General features: G+C 38.7%; 1 protein-coding gene across 1 annotated transcript in view; it reads left to right on the top strand.

The window, feature by feature from the left end:
* LOC129944264 (rho GTPase-activating protein gacU) overlaps positions 1 to 17,466 on the top strand; it is a 127,863-nt gene that overhangs the window by 61,366 nt on the left and 49,031 nt on the right. Inside the window, exons 3-7 of the mRNA XM_056053585.1 lie at positions 12,559 to 12,876; positions 15,436 to 15,544; positions 15,621 to 15,645; positions 15,721 to 16,939; positions 17,008 to 17,196. Of these exons, the coding sequence (XP_055909560.1) occupies positions 12,616 to 12,876; positions 15,436 to 15,544; positions 15,621 to 15,645; positions 15,721 to 16,939; positions 17,008 to 17,196 (1,803 nt within the window). The 5' untranslated portion in view covers positions 12,559 to 12,615. The remainder of the gene's footprint in view (positions 1 to 12,558; positions 12,877 to 15,435; positions 15,545 to 15,620; positions 15,646 to 15,720; positions 16,940 to 17,007; positions 17,197 to 17,466) is intronic.

The raw sequence follows: 17,466 nt of genomic DNA, 5'->3' as shown, positions 1-17,466 counted from the left end.
AGTGATACATATTTTTGACAGCTGTGTGGCAAATTTTTGCACCAATCATGAAACTATCTAAGAATTTACTTGCCGACATGTTTATTTTTCAAAATTTGTTTATCTACCAAAATAGGTGGTCAATTTTCAAATACAAAATTGTGAGTTGAGCTTTAGGTGACTTGTGGCTTGAACTTGGCTCTATGTCAGATCTGAAATTTGACGTTTTGTTTATTATACCAAATAAGAGTTGTTTAATGTGTTCGGTCAATATTTAAAGTCAAAATATGTCAAATCACCGAAACTTGGCTTTAAAGATTCCACACTTAAAATTGTAGAAGATTTCAACTCTTTTTTGGGTGTGTTCCATTGGAAATAGCTGCAGGATCTAATTCGCCAGCTCCAAATAAAAAAATGTTCAAATAACAAATTTGTAAAACGTCACCCAAACAATATGGCCACAATGTGCTGTCAACATATAACTTATTTAATTTTACAGCTTCTTTAAAACTTCACTTCTGTCAAATATTTCCCCCATATTTATTTTATGACACCAAACAAATTTTTTATCTAGTTTGTTTTCTTGACCTTGAGTCATCAAATGAATTATTATTGCTTTAAAGTCTTAAAAGTCGGCACACAAATGTTCATATTATATTGAAGAATAACATTATTTTAAGTGAACAGTAAATATCTATTGCTTAACACAAACAAAATGGTCTTCAAATCCAGCTCAACGTACTTATTGCTCGTTAGAGTCATTATGGTCCTCAAGTTGTACCTATTGATATGCTTTTAAAAAAATATGCCACCGCCACCATTAGTCGCTTCGTTATGTTTGTCCATTGATTATTTTGTTTACCTTCACCAAGGTCCCGCGTTATTGTACTTCAAAAGCGATCCATTACAGTCCATAATTCATACAACACATCACAAAAGGCAATGATCTTGGATTATAATAAAATATGAGCACCCGCTCCAAAAATAGTCGCAACACCACAAATCACAAGAAATATCTCGTGATGTCTTAAATTATGGATATCAACAAACGTCTTTTTGGATTTCTCTTAAAAATAAAAGTCACATAAATGAGTGAGTCTTATAGCATTATGTATTTCCATTAAGCTGACAAAAAATTCCGCCAGATGTCTCTGCCAACAATTGATGTTTTCGCAGCCAAATGCATTCCATTAAGATTGTTGTACCTTCCTATACCGAAACGGTCTACGTCCCAGGCCAAAAGTAAAAGTCATTGCAATGAAGAAGACGATGACGATTCCTCCACAGCCACCGCCGCCCGCCGCCACTATTTACAAAAGTCCTGATAAATGATGTGCGCTCGCCAAACATGTGCGCATCAGCATTTTAGCATCAGACCATCATGAGTATCGCCTTCGCAACTTTCTTTAAAAGATGTTCTTCGTTAAGCAGCAACAACTGTTAACCAACTAGGATGTGATTCCGATGTGCGCATGTATCAATTTAAGGTGGTCCCATAAGGTTATCGCGATTTTTCCTTCCGTCTGACGATGGGAACAACGGCACAGCATTTACATAGTAAAGAAATGGAAAGAAATTTCTCTCTTCTTCATTTGACCCGCGTAGAGTAGGATTGGCTATAGATGGCGGTGCGGTCGGTTGTCGGTAGTGGTGGTCTGAAGTTCGTCGTCATCACAAATGGCACTGGTGCATCCTCGTGACTCTACAAATGGACATCCTCCTCCTGCTTCGCTATCTTTGTGCTTCTTCATTGTCGTTGTGGTCGTCGCCACATCGCTTTTTGGCAGTCGGAAGAAGTTGTGTGTCGTCGTGGTATGCAATAATGGATGTGGTTTGTCCGCCAGCGCCAAAACCGCAGAGAGAGCATTGCCATCGTCAATCGGACTTGGTATCGGTTTCGGTGGCTTTCGCCGCTCTAACGCCACCGCGCCAAACTGTACTAATCTTTCACTTTCCTTGAGTAAATATTGGACGCCCCATGGGAACAGCAGACAACCTGACAACCAAACGAAGAAGACACAACCAGCAGAAGCAGAAGCCGCAGCAGCAGCCAGAGCAATACCCCGCAGCCGCAATCCCAGTCACAGCAATGGCAAAGCAAAGTAACCAAAGCATCACGACTTCCAATGGCTGTCTGCTGGATCTATCTAACGTTTTATCAATTGACTCTTCTGAGCTATAATCCAATAAATTTCGAGACAACAGCGTTGTTGTCACCTAATCTAACGGTAGTGTAAGTCTTCTTCTTTTTCATCGAGTTTAAAAAAAAACCATGAATGGCGCACCTTTAGCTTGGTGAGACGATGAAGTTTGCCTCAGCCGTTTCTGTCTGGCTGATTGCACAGAGCAATGGTGAAAATGTATGCAGCTTGTTCGAGCTGGGGTGAAATTTTGTGTTTTCTTGGCCAAGTCACAATGGATGGATTTTTGCCAATTTCAGTGCCATATGGCTAAACATCCAGAGACACCTCAGTTCGGTATGGATTTTCCTTTTACTCACGAGAAATGATAAGATGCGGAACGCAACTAAATTAGAAAATAAAATTCCATCGGATCCAAATGGTTTTGGCGAAAATGTTGATGGGAAATTTCCGGTCCATTCGGAGGGGACTGATGGCAATCTAGAGGAAGAGAAATGCTTCCTTGCCAGCCAATAACTGTGTATAAACACCTGCTTCCAGCAAAGTGATGACATTTCGGATGAATAGCTATTTGTGATTTTTTTGAATTTATGATTCGATTAGGTTTAATTGGAAAAATGTGTGTTTGGGCTTTTTTTCTTCCATTAAGCGGGCAATCGCGATTAATGATCTTCGGTATAAAGTTTCAAAATGTTCACTTCTTCATTTTGATGGCTATCAGATAGGGGTCAATGGCGTTTATTTAAGACGACTTTAATTGGTTTTAAATGATTTATTTGATCGTTTGTCAATGGAAAGCTGAAATGATTGATCTGAGGATAATTTTTACTTATAGTTGGTGAAGAAAACAGCATTTTAAAGCAAAGTTATTTGTTTACGCTTACGGAATTCATTAATTTTGAATAAATTAAAGAAAAATAGGATTTAGTTTAAGATATCACGGACGGGAAAATTAAACCTCAGGATTGATAGCTCAGCGTTCTTTAATAGTTACCAGTACATTTATCAACACTTAAAGTTTAGCCTTTCTCTTTTCTTTGTGGGCCCTATTTAATCTTTTGCATCCAAAGTCATTCCAAGGTATTGGAGTAAGGACCTTCTGTACTTTTCATCAAAATTTTAACAATTGTTTAGGTTTTTATTTGATAAGTTCATATTTTGTTTCGTTAAGTTTGATCCGCCATTTCTGCGAGCAGTCACTAACTTTACCAACAGCATTTTGCAGTTTTTGCATAGCTATCGTAACGGATTTATCTGGCACCAAAGCAAGGTGACCACAATTATAGCGTTGTTGTCCCTTGTATATCAAGTAAACAAGGTGGGCCCTTGGACACTTCCTTTTGGTACACCGGTTTCAACTTTCTCTGGTTATGATTAATTTTGGTCGCACCGTATTCTAAAGAGTTGGTTGAAAAATAAGATATTAGTGACCAAACCCCAAGTGGCCAAACCATATCAAAGGGTGGAACAACATCGATAAACTTGCTCGATCAAGGAATGTTTATTTCTGGATCCATATTAATGTTAAAGAATTAGTCTTCTAATGTTTCGATTTTCCGTAGCGGTTGGAAACTTTGAAATTTTCTAATGGTGCGGTATGTGTTCTAGTTTTGTGTTTTTTTAAAATTATAAAAGAAATTTCATTCATAATGGCAATTTATGAAAACATTCAAAAAATAGCAGTCCTAGGGGTCGTAGTGAACTAGTGACTTACAACTACCATTGATTGCAGTTTTTTTTTGAAAAATTCACGGTGATAAACTTAACTCCGTTCTCAAGGCTACCTTTAGACTAGACTAACCACATTTTTAATGACAAAGTAAAGACGCTCAACATTAAAGTAAAAGAGTGAAAAAGAAAGAAACTGGGGCGTATAAATACACATTCAAAATGTTTTGTGTATTAAACGTGACTTGATGGTTAGAGCGTAGGACTGTTCCACCTAAAGTTTTTCCACGGGTAAAGACTCTTGCAAGGAATTAAAAAGTTTTCCAAGAGTAATTTGTGTCATGCTGTCAGAAATAAGCCGTTTGGAGTAACACACAGGAATTTTTGACAGTTGTAAATCACTACACCCTTTCTTTGAACTGATTGTTGCGCCACCTAGTTTATTTATTTTAAATAGCTTTGTTGCAGAATGTTAAAACACTTCTTTTTCTTCTTTAGAGTGTGAACACTCTCAGTTGAAACGAGACTGAAATATGAACAGACCTGAAATGTCAAATTGGCGTATGAACGCACTCTTTCAACTGCTGTCAATTTAGTGAGTTGAAACGAGACCGAAATGTGAACAGACCTTAAATGTCAAATTGGCGTATGAACGCACTCTTTAAACTGCTGTTCCTGTCAGTTTAGAGAGTTGAGACGAGATCGAAATTTGAACAGACCTTAAGTGTCAAATTGACTCCTCCTTAAATAAGTACATTAAAGAAGGTGTGTTTTTCTCCACTCAAAAGAAAACGCAGTTAAATATCAATTCAAACATCTCTCCGGAACTCCGGATTTATGTACCTAAATGATAGCTTTAACTATTCTAATCCGTCTTGGCTTTGTTAGAACTGATTCAAAACTTCGACAATTTGTTCAAAATTACAAACTACTTGCTGCCTTAGATCAAATAAAATTAATCTAAATTTAATTCTAAACGACAAGTTCAAAACTAAACATTTGACCATGCAGCCTTCATACTGCGATCTTTAATTAATTAAACATATCAAGCTCAATGCTTACATTAACCTCCAATCAACTGATTTGATAACCAAATATTCTGACAAGAATTATCTTTGACAACGTATTTTTTTTTCAGTGTATAGAGAAACTGCCTTGACTTGGAATGCGAAGTTTGTAATCTTTTCAGGCGTGTGCACAAGTTGCATGCGTACGTATAAATGAGTTCTTGTAACGTCTCGGAGTTTAGCTCCCATTCAGTAGTCGTGGTGAATTCGATGACTATAATTGATTAGGTATCCACATAAATTAATTTTCAATGTACTTCGGCTTAAGGTATCCGATTTGCTGATTCCGCCGAAAAGGCTTTATAGCTTAAGATACATGCAGCTGCTGCTGTCTCTAATGTTTGGACGCAGCCTTAGCCTCAGTTTCCACCTCAGTCTCAGCCCAACATACTCATGTCTACATTTTTGTTCGATAATTGGTCAATTTGAGTAATTGCGCCCGGCAATATCTTTTTGTACAACGTACAACGTACCTTGCATAGAGCCTGTGATTTTATGATGTCGATATACATAGTAATGTGTTGTAAAAGTCTTAAAAAGGAAGGGCGGTAGTGGTGTTGGCGCGGCGGCGGCGGCCGGCGCGGCGTGGAGTCTGGATGTTAAAATTATCCCAACACTCACTTCAGTCCAGTCTAAGACTCTTTTTCTAGAGGATTTAGAAGTCGAAGTCTATTTGCTTGCAGCAAAGAGGGGGCTTTGACCATTAATCTCCTGACTTTCAAGAGTAGATGTACGCGTTTTCTCTCTCATACACGTCGATATGGCAGCATATCCCAAGAACGATTCGTGATAGGCGTGTTTTTTTTGCAGCACCACATCATCTGTGGGTACCGCATCTTCATAGAGCAAGAGCATCTTGTGTTCCTAGACTTAAAATTTAAAGGAAGAAGAAGAAAAACAAGATTCTTGCAGACTCATTCATTAAGCTACGTCTTCGGGTTCTTCATAAGAACGCTAGTCGGCCTCAGCGCACCTTGAGAGGCTCTTGTACTCTTCTACATCCATAATTGTGTGTAAAAAACTTCTTCAGAAGTTACTAACAGTTTTTTTTGTCCTTCATGAGTGAAGCTGATGATAATATGTGCTGTTGTGTGGTTCTTCCACAAGTTCGGGCTAAACGGGAATAGATGGATTTCCGGTGCTGGGAAACACATTCACACGATTTATGCCTTTTCCTTTCAGTTTTTGTTATTTTACGTTGTTTTTTTTATCATCTCCTCCGTCGACATTTAGCTGTCCAGGAGTCGAACTGCAGTACAAATAACTAACGTTGTCGGTTGTCGGTCACACGGAGCGAAGTCGAAGTCGGAGTTGGTGTGGCAGTTGGATTAATGTTGACACATAATGACGGCACTTAATATTGATGGCGCAAAAAGGTTTTGTTAAATGATGGTAGAATTATGAGTCTGTTGAGTTTTGTAGTTTGTCATAAAAAAGAAAAACATTGCATAGCGGTGCGGTCTTTTTTTTGGATGGGAAGAAAACATGAAGGAATGTTCACAGTACGATTGTACTACACGACAGTTGTTGAAACCGAGGACGACAATAATATTGCAACGCTACACGCTTACAATTTACAACAGCATCACGTCTGAATTAATTTGATAATAATAATATGAGCGACAACATTGTGAAAGTACGGATTTTACTCGGAATGTTAAGTGTTTTGTTCTTTTTGGTTTTCTTATATTATTTGCTGAGTGACCTATTTATGTTGTTTTTTTTTTTTGAAAGACTTTATTAAATACTTTGTATGGCTTTTTAAAATATAAAGTATGTCATTTGGTTGCATTTTCTTGAAGGTCACACCAAAATTTTAAAAATTCAGTGCAGCAGCACCTTGTGAAGGACTTACATGGTCTTAACCATTCCTTATATGGGAGTAAGGGTATCGAGGCCAAGAGGAACTATACAATCCAAATACCTTTTTGAGAAAAGTGATTTTTGTGAGTAAGGGCAGTTAAGATTGTAAACGTGAGGCACAGATTTTAAAACACTAATAAATCAGGATCTGAAAAAAATTCGAATATAATTTAAAGTTGCATAAAAATAATCTTACCTATCTTTATTTTTGTTTAAAAAGACTCATGACTTTTTCAAAGTGCGCTAAACACTTCTTAAAATTACCTCTTTTTTATGAAGAACATTGGACAAATTATCGTTAAGTTCTAAAAAAATACTCAATCCCGAAAAAGTGCGGGAAAGTAGAAATTTGTGATAAACTTACTTACTAACTTACTTAAGGTGGCGCTGCGTCTTCAGCCAGCTAGCTGCCAAGTTGGTTGAGGTCTTCACGCACCTGAGTGCGTAACGTGAGTCACGGTCTTCCTCAACTGCACCGTCCCTCGGCATTGGATTCGAAGACCTTCCGGGCTGGAGCGTTGGTGTCCATTCGCTCTACATGACCTAGCAATATAAGCCGGACTTTCTGTTAACTAGGTCAGTGCCGCGTGCCCGTACAGTTCGTCGTTTTACCTTCTCCTCCATTCTCCATTTATCCGTACGGGACCAAAAATCACCCGAAGAATTTTTCTCTCGAAGCATCCTAAGACACTCTCATCTTTCTTCCTAATTTTTTGTTCTATAGATGGTGATTTTAGATGCTCGAGAGAGGACTTTACTTCTCAGTTGCATTCTAAGTCCAAAGAAGCAGTGATTTGCAAGAGTTATTCTTCGTTTGATTTCAGCGCTGGTGTCGTTGTCTGTGTTAATAGCGGTGCCTATGTAGACAAAGTCCTATGGTGACGTTTTGTCCAAGACGTCGTTGTTCTTTGTCCTTTTTTGATGACAGCAAATACTTGGTCTTGCCCTCATTCACCACTAAGCCCATCTTCTTCGCTTCCGTCGCAATGCTCAAAAACGCTCCATTGAAATCACGCTTTAATCTTCTAACTATGTCAATATCATCTGCTTATCCGAGTAATTGGATGGACCTTTGGAAGATTGTGCCTCTAGTGTTGACGGTTGAGTTTTGCACAATTATTTCCAGAACGATGTTGAAGAAGTCGCATGACAGTGCATCGCCTTGTCTAAAACCTTTTTTGACATCAAATGCATCGGTAAGATCTTTTTCGACCTTGATAGAGCAGCGTGCATTCTCCATCGTCATTCTGCACAAACGGATAAGTTTGACAGGCATGCCAAACTAGACAATGCTCTAGAGCTCTTCTCCCTATAGATGCTGTCATACGCGGCTTTTAAATCCATTAAGAGATGGTGGGTATCGATTTGAAGTTCCTGGGTTTTTTCCAATATCTGCCGTAGTGTGAATATTTGGTCTGAAGCCACACTGATAAGGACTGATATATATCTTCACTTCGTCGAGGTCGGGTAAGCAGAATTCTTGATCTGCGTCGCCTTGGTTGAGTGGTCTTATCTCCCTTACAGCGGAATTCGGTTCGTCATCGCCGTTATATAATTTGGAGAAGTGATCTTTCCGTATTCTCAACGCAGACTGCGGAACCACTACGATGTTCCCCTGATCGTCCTTACAGGCTTCGGTTCGCAGCTTGTACCCTTGGAATGTTTTTTTTTACCTTTTGGTAAAATTTACGAACCTCATTCCTGTTGTGACATTTATCTATCTCTTCCATCTAAGAAGCCGGTGTGCATCTCTCTTCTTCTGCTCGTAGAGCTTGCTAGCAGCTATGGTCCTTCTATGCAGCGCCGTTTTGTACGCCTCTTGCTTACCGGCACTCGTCGTCAAACCAGAGTTTTCGCTGTTTTCGCCATGTGAAACCTAACACTTTAGAGGCAGCATCTCTAATGGCTGCAAAGCAATGTTGCCACTGGTTTTTAATGTCCCCTTGTGGATTTTAAGATATGTGAACTGGGCACTAGCTACCAGAACGTCTCGCCAGCAGCGAAATCGATCAGCCTGAATCCATTGTCGGAGGTAGTGTAGTGTAGGCTGTATCTCCCGATTGTGCCACCAAAGATGTCTTCTCTTCCTAGCTTGGCGTTAAAATCTCCTTAGATAATTTTAATGTCATAACCGGGCACTGCTCATATGTCTTGTCCAAGAGCTTGAAGAATATCTCTTTGGTGTCTTTATCTTTCTCCTCTGTTGGGGCATGCGCGCATATTAGGCTTATGTTGGCGAATTTAGCCTTGATGATGATTGTTGCACTGTTAAGTGACCTTATATTCCAGGTACAGATCTGAAGTTCGGTGTCTTTATTTCATTTGCTTGGGTTGTCAACTGTGAATCCGTCCGTATCGGAGGCTTGTTGGTGCTTCGCAACTAAAGGTATTTTTTATGTGGCCAGGAAGTCACCCCGACGGCACAACCCCTTACCTGGGAGGCCAGAGCCTTAGTATAACTCCAAGGACGCGGAGCAGGATAAACCGCTCCTTATAGGCCTGGGCTCCGAATAAGTCGAAGAAGCCCTATAAGGTGTTCACTAAGTAGTTGAAACTTACTGGAACTGTGATAAACTTGGTAATACAAAATAAAGTACTTGGGAGTCACTAAACAAAAATTCTTCATCCACAAATATGACGTTATTGCATTTTTGACTAACTGCAGCACATCCCAATATTTTGCAACTGTGTTTCTCCAAGTCTCTATCAACTTGACGAAAAATAATATTCGAATAATTTTTGTGTAGAATTCAATGATCTGCAAAGTGTACACAAAACTTTTGTCAAAATAAAGTATAGCTGTTTTGTAATTGATGTATTCCAACAATTTTCCGATCCAAACTAAGGGGACTTTTTTGGTAGTGTTCAAGGTGGATAAACTAAGCTCTTCACTAAAATTCAGCATAGTCGAAATTTCTTCAAAGTAAGGCACTTGTTTTATATAATTTTTCCGGAATACTTAATCTAAATGATTTCTGAATCTATTGTCCAGAAAACTGCTTAATATTAAATGCCAATCACTTAGCCAATCACTTTTTTCAAATGTTTAAGAACTTCACCCAAGAATGGTTTCACCATAATCAACTCATTCCCTCATTTCAGAGGTTATTCTAGACCCTCTTATGTGATCGAAGCTTTTATGTGATTGGGAGATGAATTTCCTGAACCACATAGTGAGTGTAATACTAAAAGACCCTCATTTTTCCCTAAGGCCTTTGTCACGAACAACGTTTTTGTTTAGACGGTTAAATTCCCTTAAAACCCGTTGACTACTGATAAATAGCAAGGTCGCCGTTACTTACAGTTGTTAACACAGATGATTAAAATAGACACTGGGAAAAATTCTCGACCAGTTTTAAAGGCCATCTAGTAACGTGCCCTTATCAAGGCGTGCATATTTCAAGAATCTAAAGTTTTTTAGCTTTGAACTTTGATGCCTATTTTGCAGCAATCCTCTGGTACTTTTTTCATACCAAGGCCACCCTCAAAAAAACTCTAGAAAACCTTTAGAGATTCTCGTAGTTGATATCTTGTTTATTCGCCACCCAATTTTGAGCTCAATTGTCAAATATTTTAAAACTACAATCTTCCTAGTTGCGCCACCTAAAATTTGTTTTCACACTGGTACGGCTTGTTTTGAGACATTGACAAATTCTCCAAGAATCATCGGTGCAAAATTATATACAATTTAGTAAAATGTTAAAACGATTTTCGCAATTTACTAATTATATAATCCTACTATCTCTTAACATTATGCTAAAGTCAAAACCCCGGAATGGCTACTTTAAGCATTTTCCTATAATCATATTGTATCTGTCAACCTATCTTATAAAAGCAGTTGATGGAATGGTTCCGTCTACAGTTGGGAATTCCAATTAATAGGTCCGTTTACATATGTTTCCTTTGTTTATGTTCATGAACTGTCACTGTTTAGACATGTTCGGATGCCAGTATGACATAAAAGCTGCACTAGTGTCGATTTCAAGAACTTAAACAGAGAATATAGCATGGTGATCAATCGATTGAGTACTTGTGTTAACTGAACTTTAATAGCTTTTAAATCAAATTCTATGCAAAATTCGTTGAATGTTGTTTGTAAAATGATTTATTCCCAAGATCGAAGAGAATTTGTCAAACCTGGGTCGTCATCAACGTGACGTACAAGGTTTCGGCTTTTAACATCACTAACTTGTCCAAACAACTCAAATTTTGCCAATAGTAGCTTTAGCCTCCCGAGAATGCGATTCACCACTCGACAACACTGAAAACAACTCCTGAAAAATTTGAAACACCAGTGCATTTGTAAAACTTCATTACTATGTTGAAGCGGAAGCGTTCCATTTTAAGTAAGAGTGTAGTTCGTACTTATCAAGTGTCAAAAACTGACACCTACAAAAATGACAACTACCGAAATAGGGGACGATTTTCAACATTTTTTTTTTTAGTAAATATTTACAATTTCATTGCATTGTGAAATACTGTATCGTTTCATTTTTAGTAATGACGCAGTTACTACTCTTTAAATGTCCAAATATTACAGTTTCAAAAGTGACAGCTGTGCAAATAGTGGGTTATTCAAAACTTCTCTTTGGAAACCCTTTAAAACCGAAGAAAAGAGATGAATTTTTATATCTTAACAGAGCATAAAGATCTCTTGATCGTAATTCAAATATGCACCCTCACAAAAATTACTCACCAGGTTAAAGAATTACCCGACGCTCATCCGCGGCCTTGTTACGAGTACTTAAACATACCTTGACCATGAACCTTTTTCTCTTTTATATTACTGCCCCTTAACTCATGTCATAATAATTTATAATAATTTATGTTTTTTCTAAATGTTGTTATTCTAAAACAAAATAAAAAAAGCAGAAAATAAGTTGCCATCAAGGCTTGACCTTTACCGTCAGACATGTACACCATACTCTTTATATATTATTTATGTCTATGCGAGTACCTTATACAGCTATTAAAGGCCACTAAAACCCGGCTTTTACCGTATAAATAAATTTCACTAGAATCGACAACCTTTTGCAAAGAAAGAATAATAACCACAAAACCGCTTACATAATAAGTCGTATAGATACATATAACCTACCTGGGTATGGAGTCGAAGTAGATGGAATTGCCAAGCGCCAACCAAGCCACTAATTAAAGCCATATTGGCCACAGAGCCACCTGTTAGAGTTTCACATAAACAACATAAATAAATACAAACAAAACTACATACATATTTTTCAATTACAAAAAAGTACAAATAAAAACAAAAAGATATAAACCATAGATCTACAACGTATACTATATCACCTTTTATGCAGCTCACGCAAGCACCTCGTTTGTAAGCAACATTAGCGTCAGCATAAAAAAGAAAAACAAACAAAAATGTCATTTTGGCAAAAGTTTGGCCCAAAAATGCTCCCCTCACGGTCCCCAACACACCGAACACTCTGCATATTGTGAACTACAATGCGTCAGTTCAGAAATGCTGCCATGTGGAACGTTAATAATTATTCCGGCATGTAATTTATGTACATCGAGAGCTCGGATACGAGCTCCAGCACCAGTATCTTGTTGTGAGATATTCCTGTATAATCGAACGACTGCAGCGCCAACGCCATGCGGTATAATATTGCGTAATGTCAGCATGGATTAACTGGGAACTGTGTTCGCAAGTCTAAAGCTTTGCGACACTTCTGTGCATGTAACGAGATCTATTGACGCTTTTATCTCGACTGCCCCTAATTAAATTAGATTATTCATTCGCCTGTGCATTGTGTGATGATTTGTTATTGTTTTTGTTTTTGTTTTTAATTCGCCGCATTTTCTTTGTGTCTTTTTAGGTTTTAATGCACCACCAGCAGATATAGAGGAGAGACGTCAACTGTCATCGAATCATTATGACAGATTGCAGCAGCAGCATCCAGGGCTCGATGTGTTCAACGATGAGCGATGCCATCTTATCGGCTCGCAGTGCAATGGTATCGAATCCCCGAATTCGAGTGATTCGCTTGGTGCGTCCTAATTCACGACGAATTCTGGTCACGCCTGACAACAATGTGACGTTTGGCTTTGCCATTCGTGGTGGCAAGGAGTTCGGAACGGGATTCTTTGTGTCGAGAGTGGAGAAGAGCAGTGAAGCTGATATCAAGGGATTGCGGGTAAGTTTTGTTTGGTGGGTCTTGAGTCTTGTGTTTTGTGCCTCCGTGCAGTGAGAGTGAAATTGCTTGATTAACTGGTTAAACGGATTCGTCTCATGGTTGATCGGGAAGAATTGCCCGGAATGTGGGTCAAACAGACAGAATTATTTTGTTTTTCTTATTTTTTTTTATTTCGTTCGCTCACTCGTTTGTTATTGAAAGTTCGTGCGCTTCCACTTGACACAATTAGTAAAGTTTCACTTTACTGAATCGCACATATATCGACTGTTATTCGAAGAAGCTGTGACGAACGGATTCCATCTGGCTTTGATAATGATGATGATGATGATAATGATGACGATGGTGGTGAATGGATAGGATGATCCAAGATGATATGTGAAATTGATGTTTGGTATTTTTGTGCCATGCACAGGGTAAGGAAGTAGCAAATTGCCCGGCTCGATGCTGATAGATTGTCTTTTCTGTTGAATTGCCAGATGTGATTAGATTAAGTAAACGTACATAGAAAAAAGGACAGATAAAGCGGATAGTCCTATTCTACGAGAATAACTGACAAGATTAAGCGCCAAAAAAAGTTGTCGTATAGAAATTGAATGGTGTGGAACGTTGTGTGAACTTTCTTTATTTTAAAAATTGTGTTAAAAGTATTAAAGACAAAACATCAACGATTGTACTTTCTAGTAGAAGTCAACATATCCAGCTGAATTTTTACCAAATAAAAATAAATACAAATAAATGAAGATGGTAAGTTTTCTGTTTGATCACGATTTTGAAAGTCCAATGGAACATACATATGAGTACATGCATTTATGAATGTCATGAATGTCATTTTATGAGAAAAAAAAATGAATTCGCTCGACTGATAATTTACATTCATCCCGTTTACTTGATAGGATTTGAAAAACGAACAGATCCAGATTGAACGAATATAGGTTTGTTCATTCACTTTCCAAAACTTTATTCCAATTATAGTTTCTGAAATCACTTTGACAGAAATTTGGAGTTTTAGAGAGAAAACGAATAGAGGTCATGCCTAAATCACGTTAAAACTCTTTGACACTTAAACAACTATGAACAGTTATTCGCCCTTTTTATGGATTTAATTTATTTTCTGATAAAAAATCACAAATACTGGATTCCATTTGCATAATCTAAACATCATCAGTGAAAAAAGAAATGGAAATATAATAAATCAGTGAAAAGAATGTTCAGAACTGTCAAAAAATCAAATGGAAAACCATCCTACCAAACGTCAATTTTTCACAAGCAATCTTCCCCTTCAAAAGTAAAAGTAAAGGAAATTAAACGAAAAACAGAATTTTAAAGTTATTGATCCGAACTTATAAGAATCTTGAAAAAGTTCTGTATACCCCTTGTAACAAAAATAAAGAAGACGTTCCGTAAACTTCAGAACTGAAGAAGATCTGTTGGTTTTTGACGCTTTGGGTGAAAGAGTAGTTAGGAGTGTAACAGTACATAACTGTTGATCATCTCTAATAGAGATGGCGCAACAGTTTAATATTCACTTTGCTAGGTGCCGGGCCATAGAGACATTCCAGGTAACTGTAAGGCAGATGAACTCTCCAGGAACGGCACAATACAGCCCATCCTACCACGGTTGGCAAGTACTGGCACACCAATCGCTACTTGTTAACTGTTTCTAATGCAAGACGCTGTGAGGAGGGCAGGCACCAGGTGGAACAACATTACCACGTGTCAAGCCACCAAACACATCTGGCCAACACTGGATTTAAAACGTTCAAGGTGCTTGCTCTCTCTAAGCAGATCGCATATAAGCTCGATAAAAGGTGTCATAACCGGACACTGTCTAATAGGAAAGCACGCCACGAGACTAGGCGTATTCTCAAATGACTTTTGCAGAAGCTGTATGGACGAGAAAGAAGAAGAAACGGTTCTTCAATTTCTCTGCACATGTCCTGCTCTGGCTCGAAAATGCAAGAATTACCTAGGAGAATTCTTCTTTAACGATCTAAACGATCTAAATCATATCGGTATAATCAGCCTCTGACGTTTCGTAGGAGACTCAAGCTGGTTCCATTGAGCTTAGGAGGAAGCCTCAAGATTCATGTGGTATCACAACGGGCCATTAAACTGGCCTAAGTGTGACCGTTTCCATCTTGAACAGACTATAACCTTACCCTAACCTAACCTAGGAGTGTTAGCGAAAAGAAAAGCTAAAAAGAACAAAACATAGTTTTTTTTTATTCAGACTTTATCAAGCGTCATTTTCTAGTAACCAATCTTCCCTTCAAAAACAAAAGTGGAGGAAACTAAACAATCTTCAAGTACTGGCGTTGAAAATGGTTTGCACTTACTTTTTACCAGTAATAACGACGAGCCTACGCAAACTTCAAAACAATATAAGATCTGTTTGTTTTTGACATTTGAGATGAAAAAGTTCTTGGGCGTGTTTAATAATCCAGATTAAGTAATCCACTTTTATTGCATTTGAATCTCTAAGCCAAATTTAAGTCTATATTTATGTACGACTATATTCAAAGTTCAAACTAAGTTTTCTTTGATGTGTTTTGTTCGTAGGTTGGAGATCAAATAATCCGTGTTAATGGATATCACGTCGACGATGCAGTTCATAAGGAGTTCACTCAGTTTGTTTCCAGTCAAGATCGCTTAACCCTTAAAGTTCGAGGTAAGTCAACTCATAAAACAAAAAATCATCATAACTCAAAGATAATTGAAAAATGAATAACTTTTTCTTCTTCAAGGTGTTGCAATGCTCCCAATGAAAGAGTAAGTAATTCATCACAGACATTTTTCATACATGTTTAGCAATTTATTTACATTTTCCCCCTTCTATCAATTCAGCAATCAATGTGATCCCATAAGTTGGCACATAGTTGCACGACCTACACTTGCATCGATGAATCCCATCATGGATGAATATAGTGTAGGCCAAAAAGATGCCCGTATAGTTCTCAAAGTTGCCCCTCGTACTAAACTGGGCTTGGGCATATGCAAAGGTCCCGAATGGAAACCTGGAATCTTTGTTCAATTCACCAAAGATTACAGTGTTGCCAGAGATGCTGGTCTACGGCCTGGCGATCAAATTTTAAGCGTTAACAGCATCGATTTCTCTGATGTGCTCTTTAGTGAAGCAGTTGCTGTTATGAAGAGTTCTTCAACACTCGAAATGGTGGTGCGGTCCGGTGCTGGTTTGGACCTCTTCCCAGGTGAATCTAGTGGTTATAATAGTTCAGCAAGCAGTGTAACGGGTGATCAGAGCCCATGTTGGGCTGATCAGTCAGCCAAACGTTTGAGTTCGGTGCGCGAGGAACCGTTGTCGGCAAAAAGTCACTGGCACGATCGAAGAAAAAATCCACCTCTTACGTCAGCCCTCCAGTCATCGGCTTCCTCGTCCTGCTCCTCAGCCACAGTCAAAGATGAGTCTAACAAAACGATTATCCAACTCTCCGAAAGCGGCACACTCATCAACAATACAATGGTTGCAAGCCACGACAGTGGCGCATCCACTTCATCATCCATCTCGTCGTCGACGTCGTCGTCTGCGTCGTCATCGTCGTCCGCCTCCATGTGCGATGATTCCAATCTCAAGTTGAATTTCATAATGCCACCCGATCAGGCAAATCCGCATCATCATCAGCATCAGCTTCGGACGCCATCAGCATCACAGATGCCACCACCGCCTCCTCCAACGCCGGGCGATACGCAACAACAACAACAACAACAACAGTTACAGCTACAACATGCTAATAGCAAGATCGCCGACATCTGCTTCGTGTCACGCCAGAGCGAGACGAAGACAGTTATTGTCGAGGTGCACAGAAGCGCAACCGATAAGAGCAACCCAAAGGGTCGCGCACCATCACCTCCAAAACCTCCGCCGCCATCGTTGCCGGAACTCCAACTGAACTGTGTCACTGCTTCCAACAGCACCAACAACAACAACAACAAAGGCCACAATAGAACGCCTTCCATTGCCAGCAGCAGCATGAGCATCCCCGGCTCAATAAGCGGAACCAGTTTATGCAGTGCCATTAGTGAAGAGTTGAAAAAGCGACGTGAGGTGAGTTCAAATTTAAAAATATGGTGAACATATTCAACTAAATGGTTTATGTATACACTTTTACACAGAGAACCAGTAACGACAACAACCGTTCGGAAAATGGCGAATTTTTATTGCAGCAAAGACAGCCACCACGGCGAATCGGGAATGGTTCAAATTGTGCTGACGATGAACGCCGTCACAGCGCGCTCATGGATGAATTTAAACGCGCCCACAAACGGATGTTCCGCAATGGATTTAAGGAAACAGATCGAATGGTAAGTTGTGTTTAAACATTCAAATTTAAAAATAATGACAGGTAGGTTCATTAATCTAGTGTTGCTGATAAGATAAGTTAAGTATGCTTTCTTGGTGATGACTTCTGGGGACATTGTACAGACACATGTTTGTTTATTTATTGCAAAAGATAAGATATATAAATTTAACAACAGGGGATGTATTTTTATTTACGTTATAAATTAATGTGAAAAGAAAACAAAAATATGTAGATAAAGAAATGACACACAATCAGAGAAAATTCGAGAAGA

Source organism: Eupeodes corollae, chromosome 2 (assembly GCF_945859685.1).
Source record: "Eupeodes corollae chromosome 2, idEupCoro1.1, whole genome shotgun sequence".
Classification (NCBI taxonomy): Eukaryota; Metazoa; Arthropoda; class Insecta; order Diptera; family Syrphidae; genus Eupeodes; species Eupeodes corollae.
Note: the sequence above shows the minus strand (reverse complement) of the source record. Positions and strands in the feature narration are given on the sequence as shown.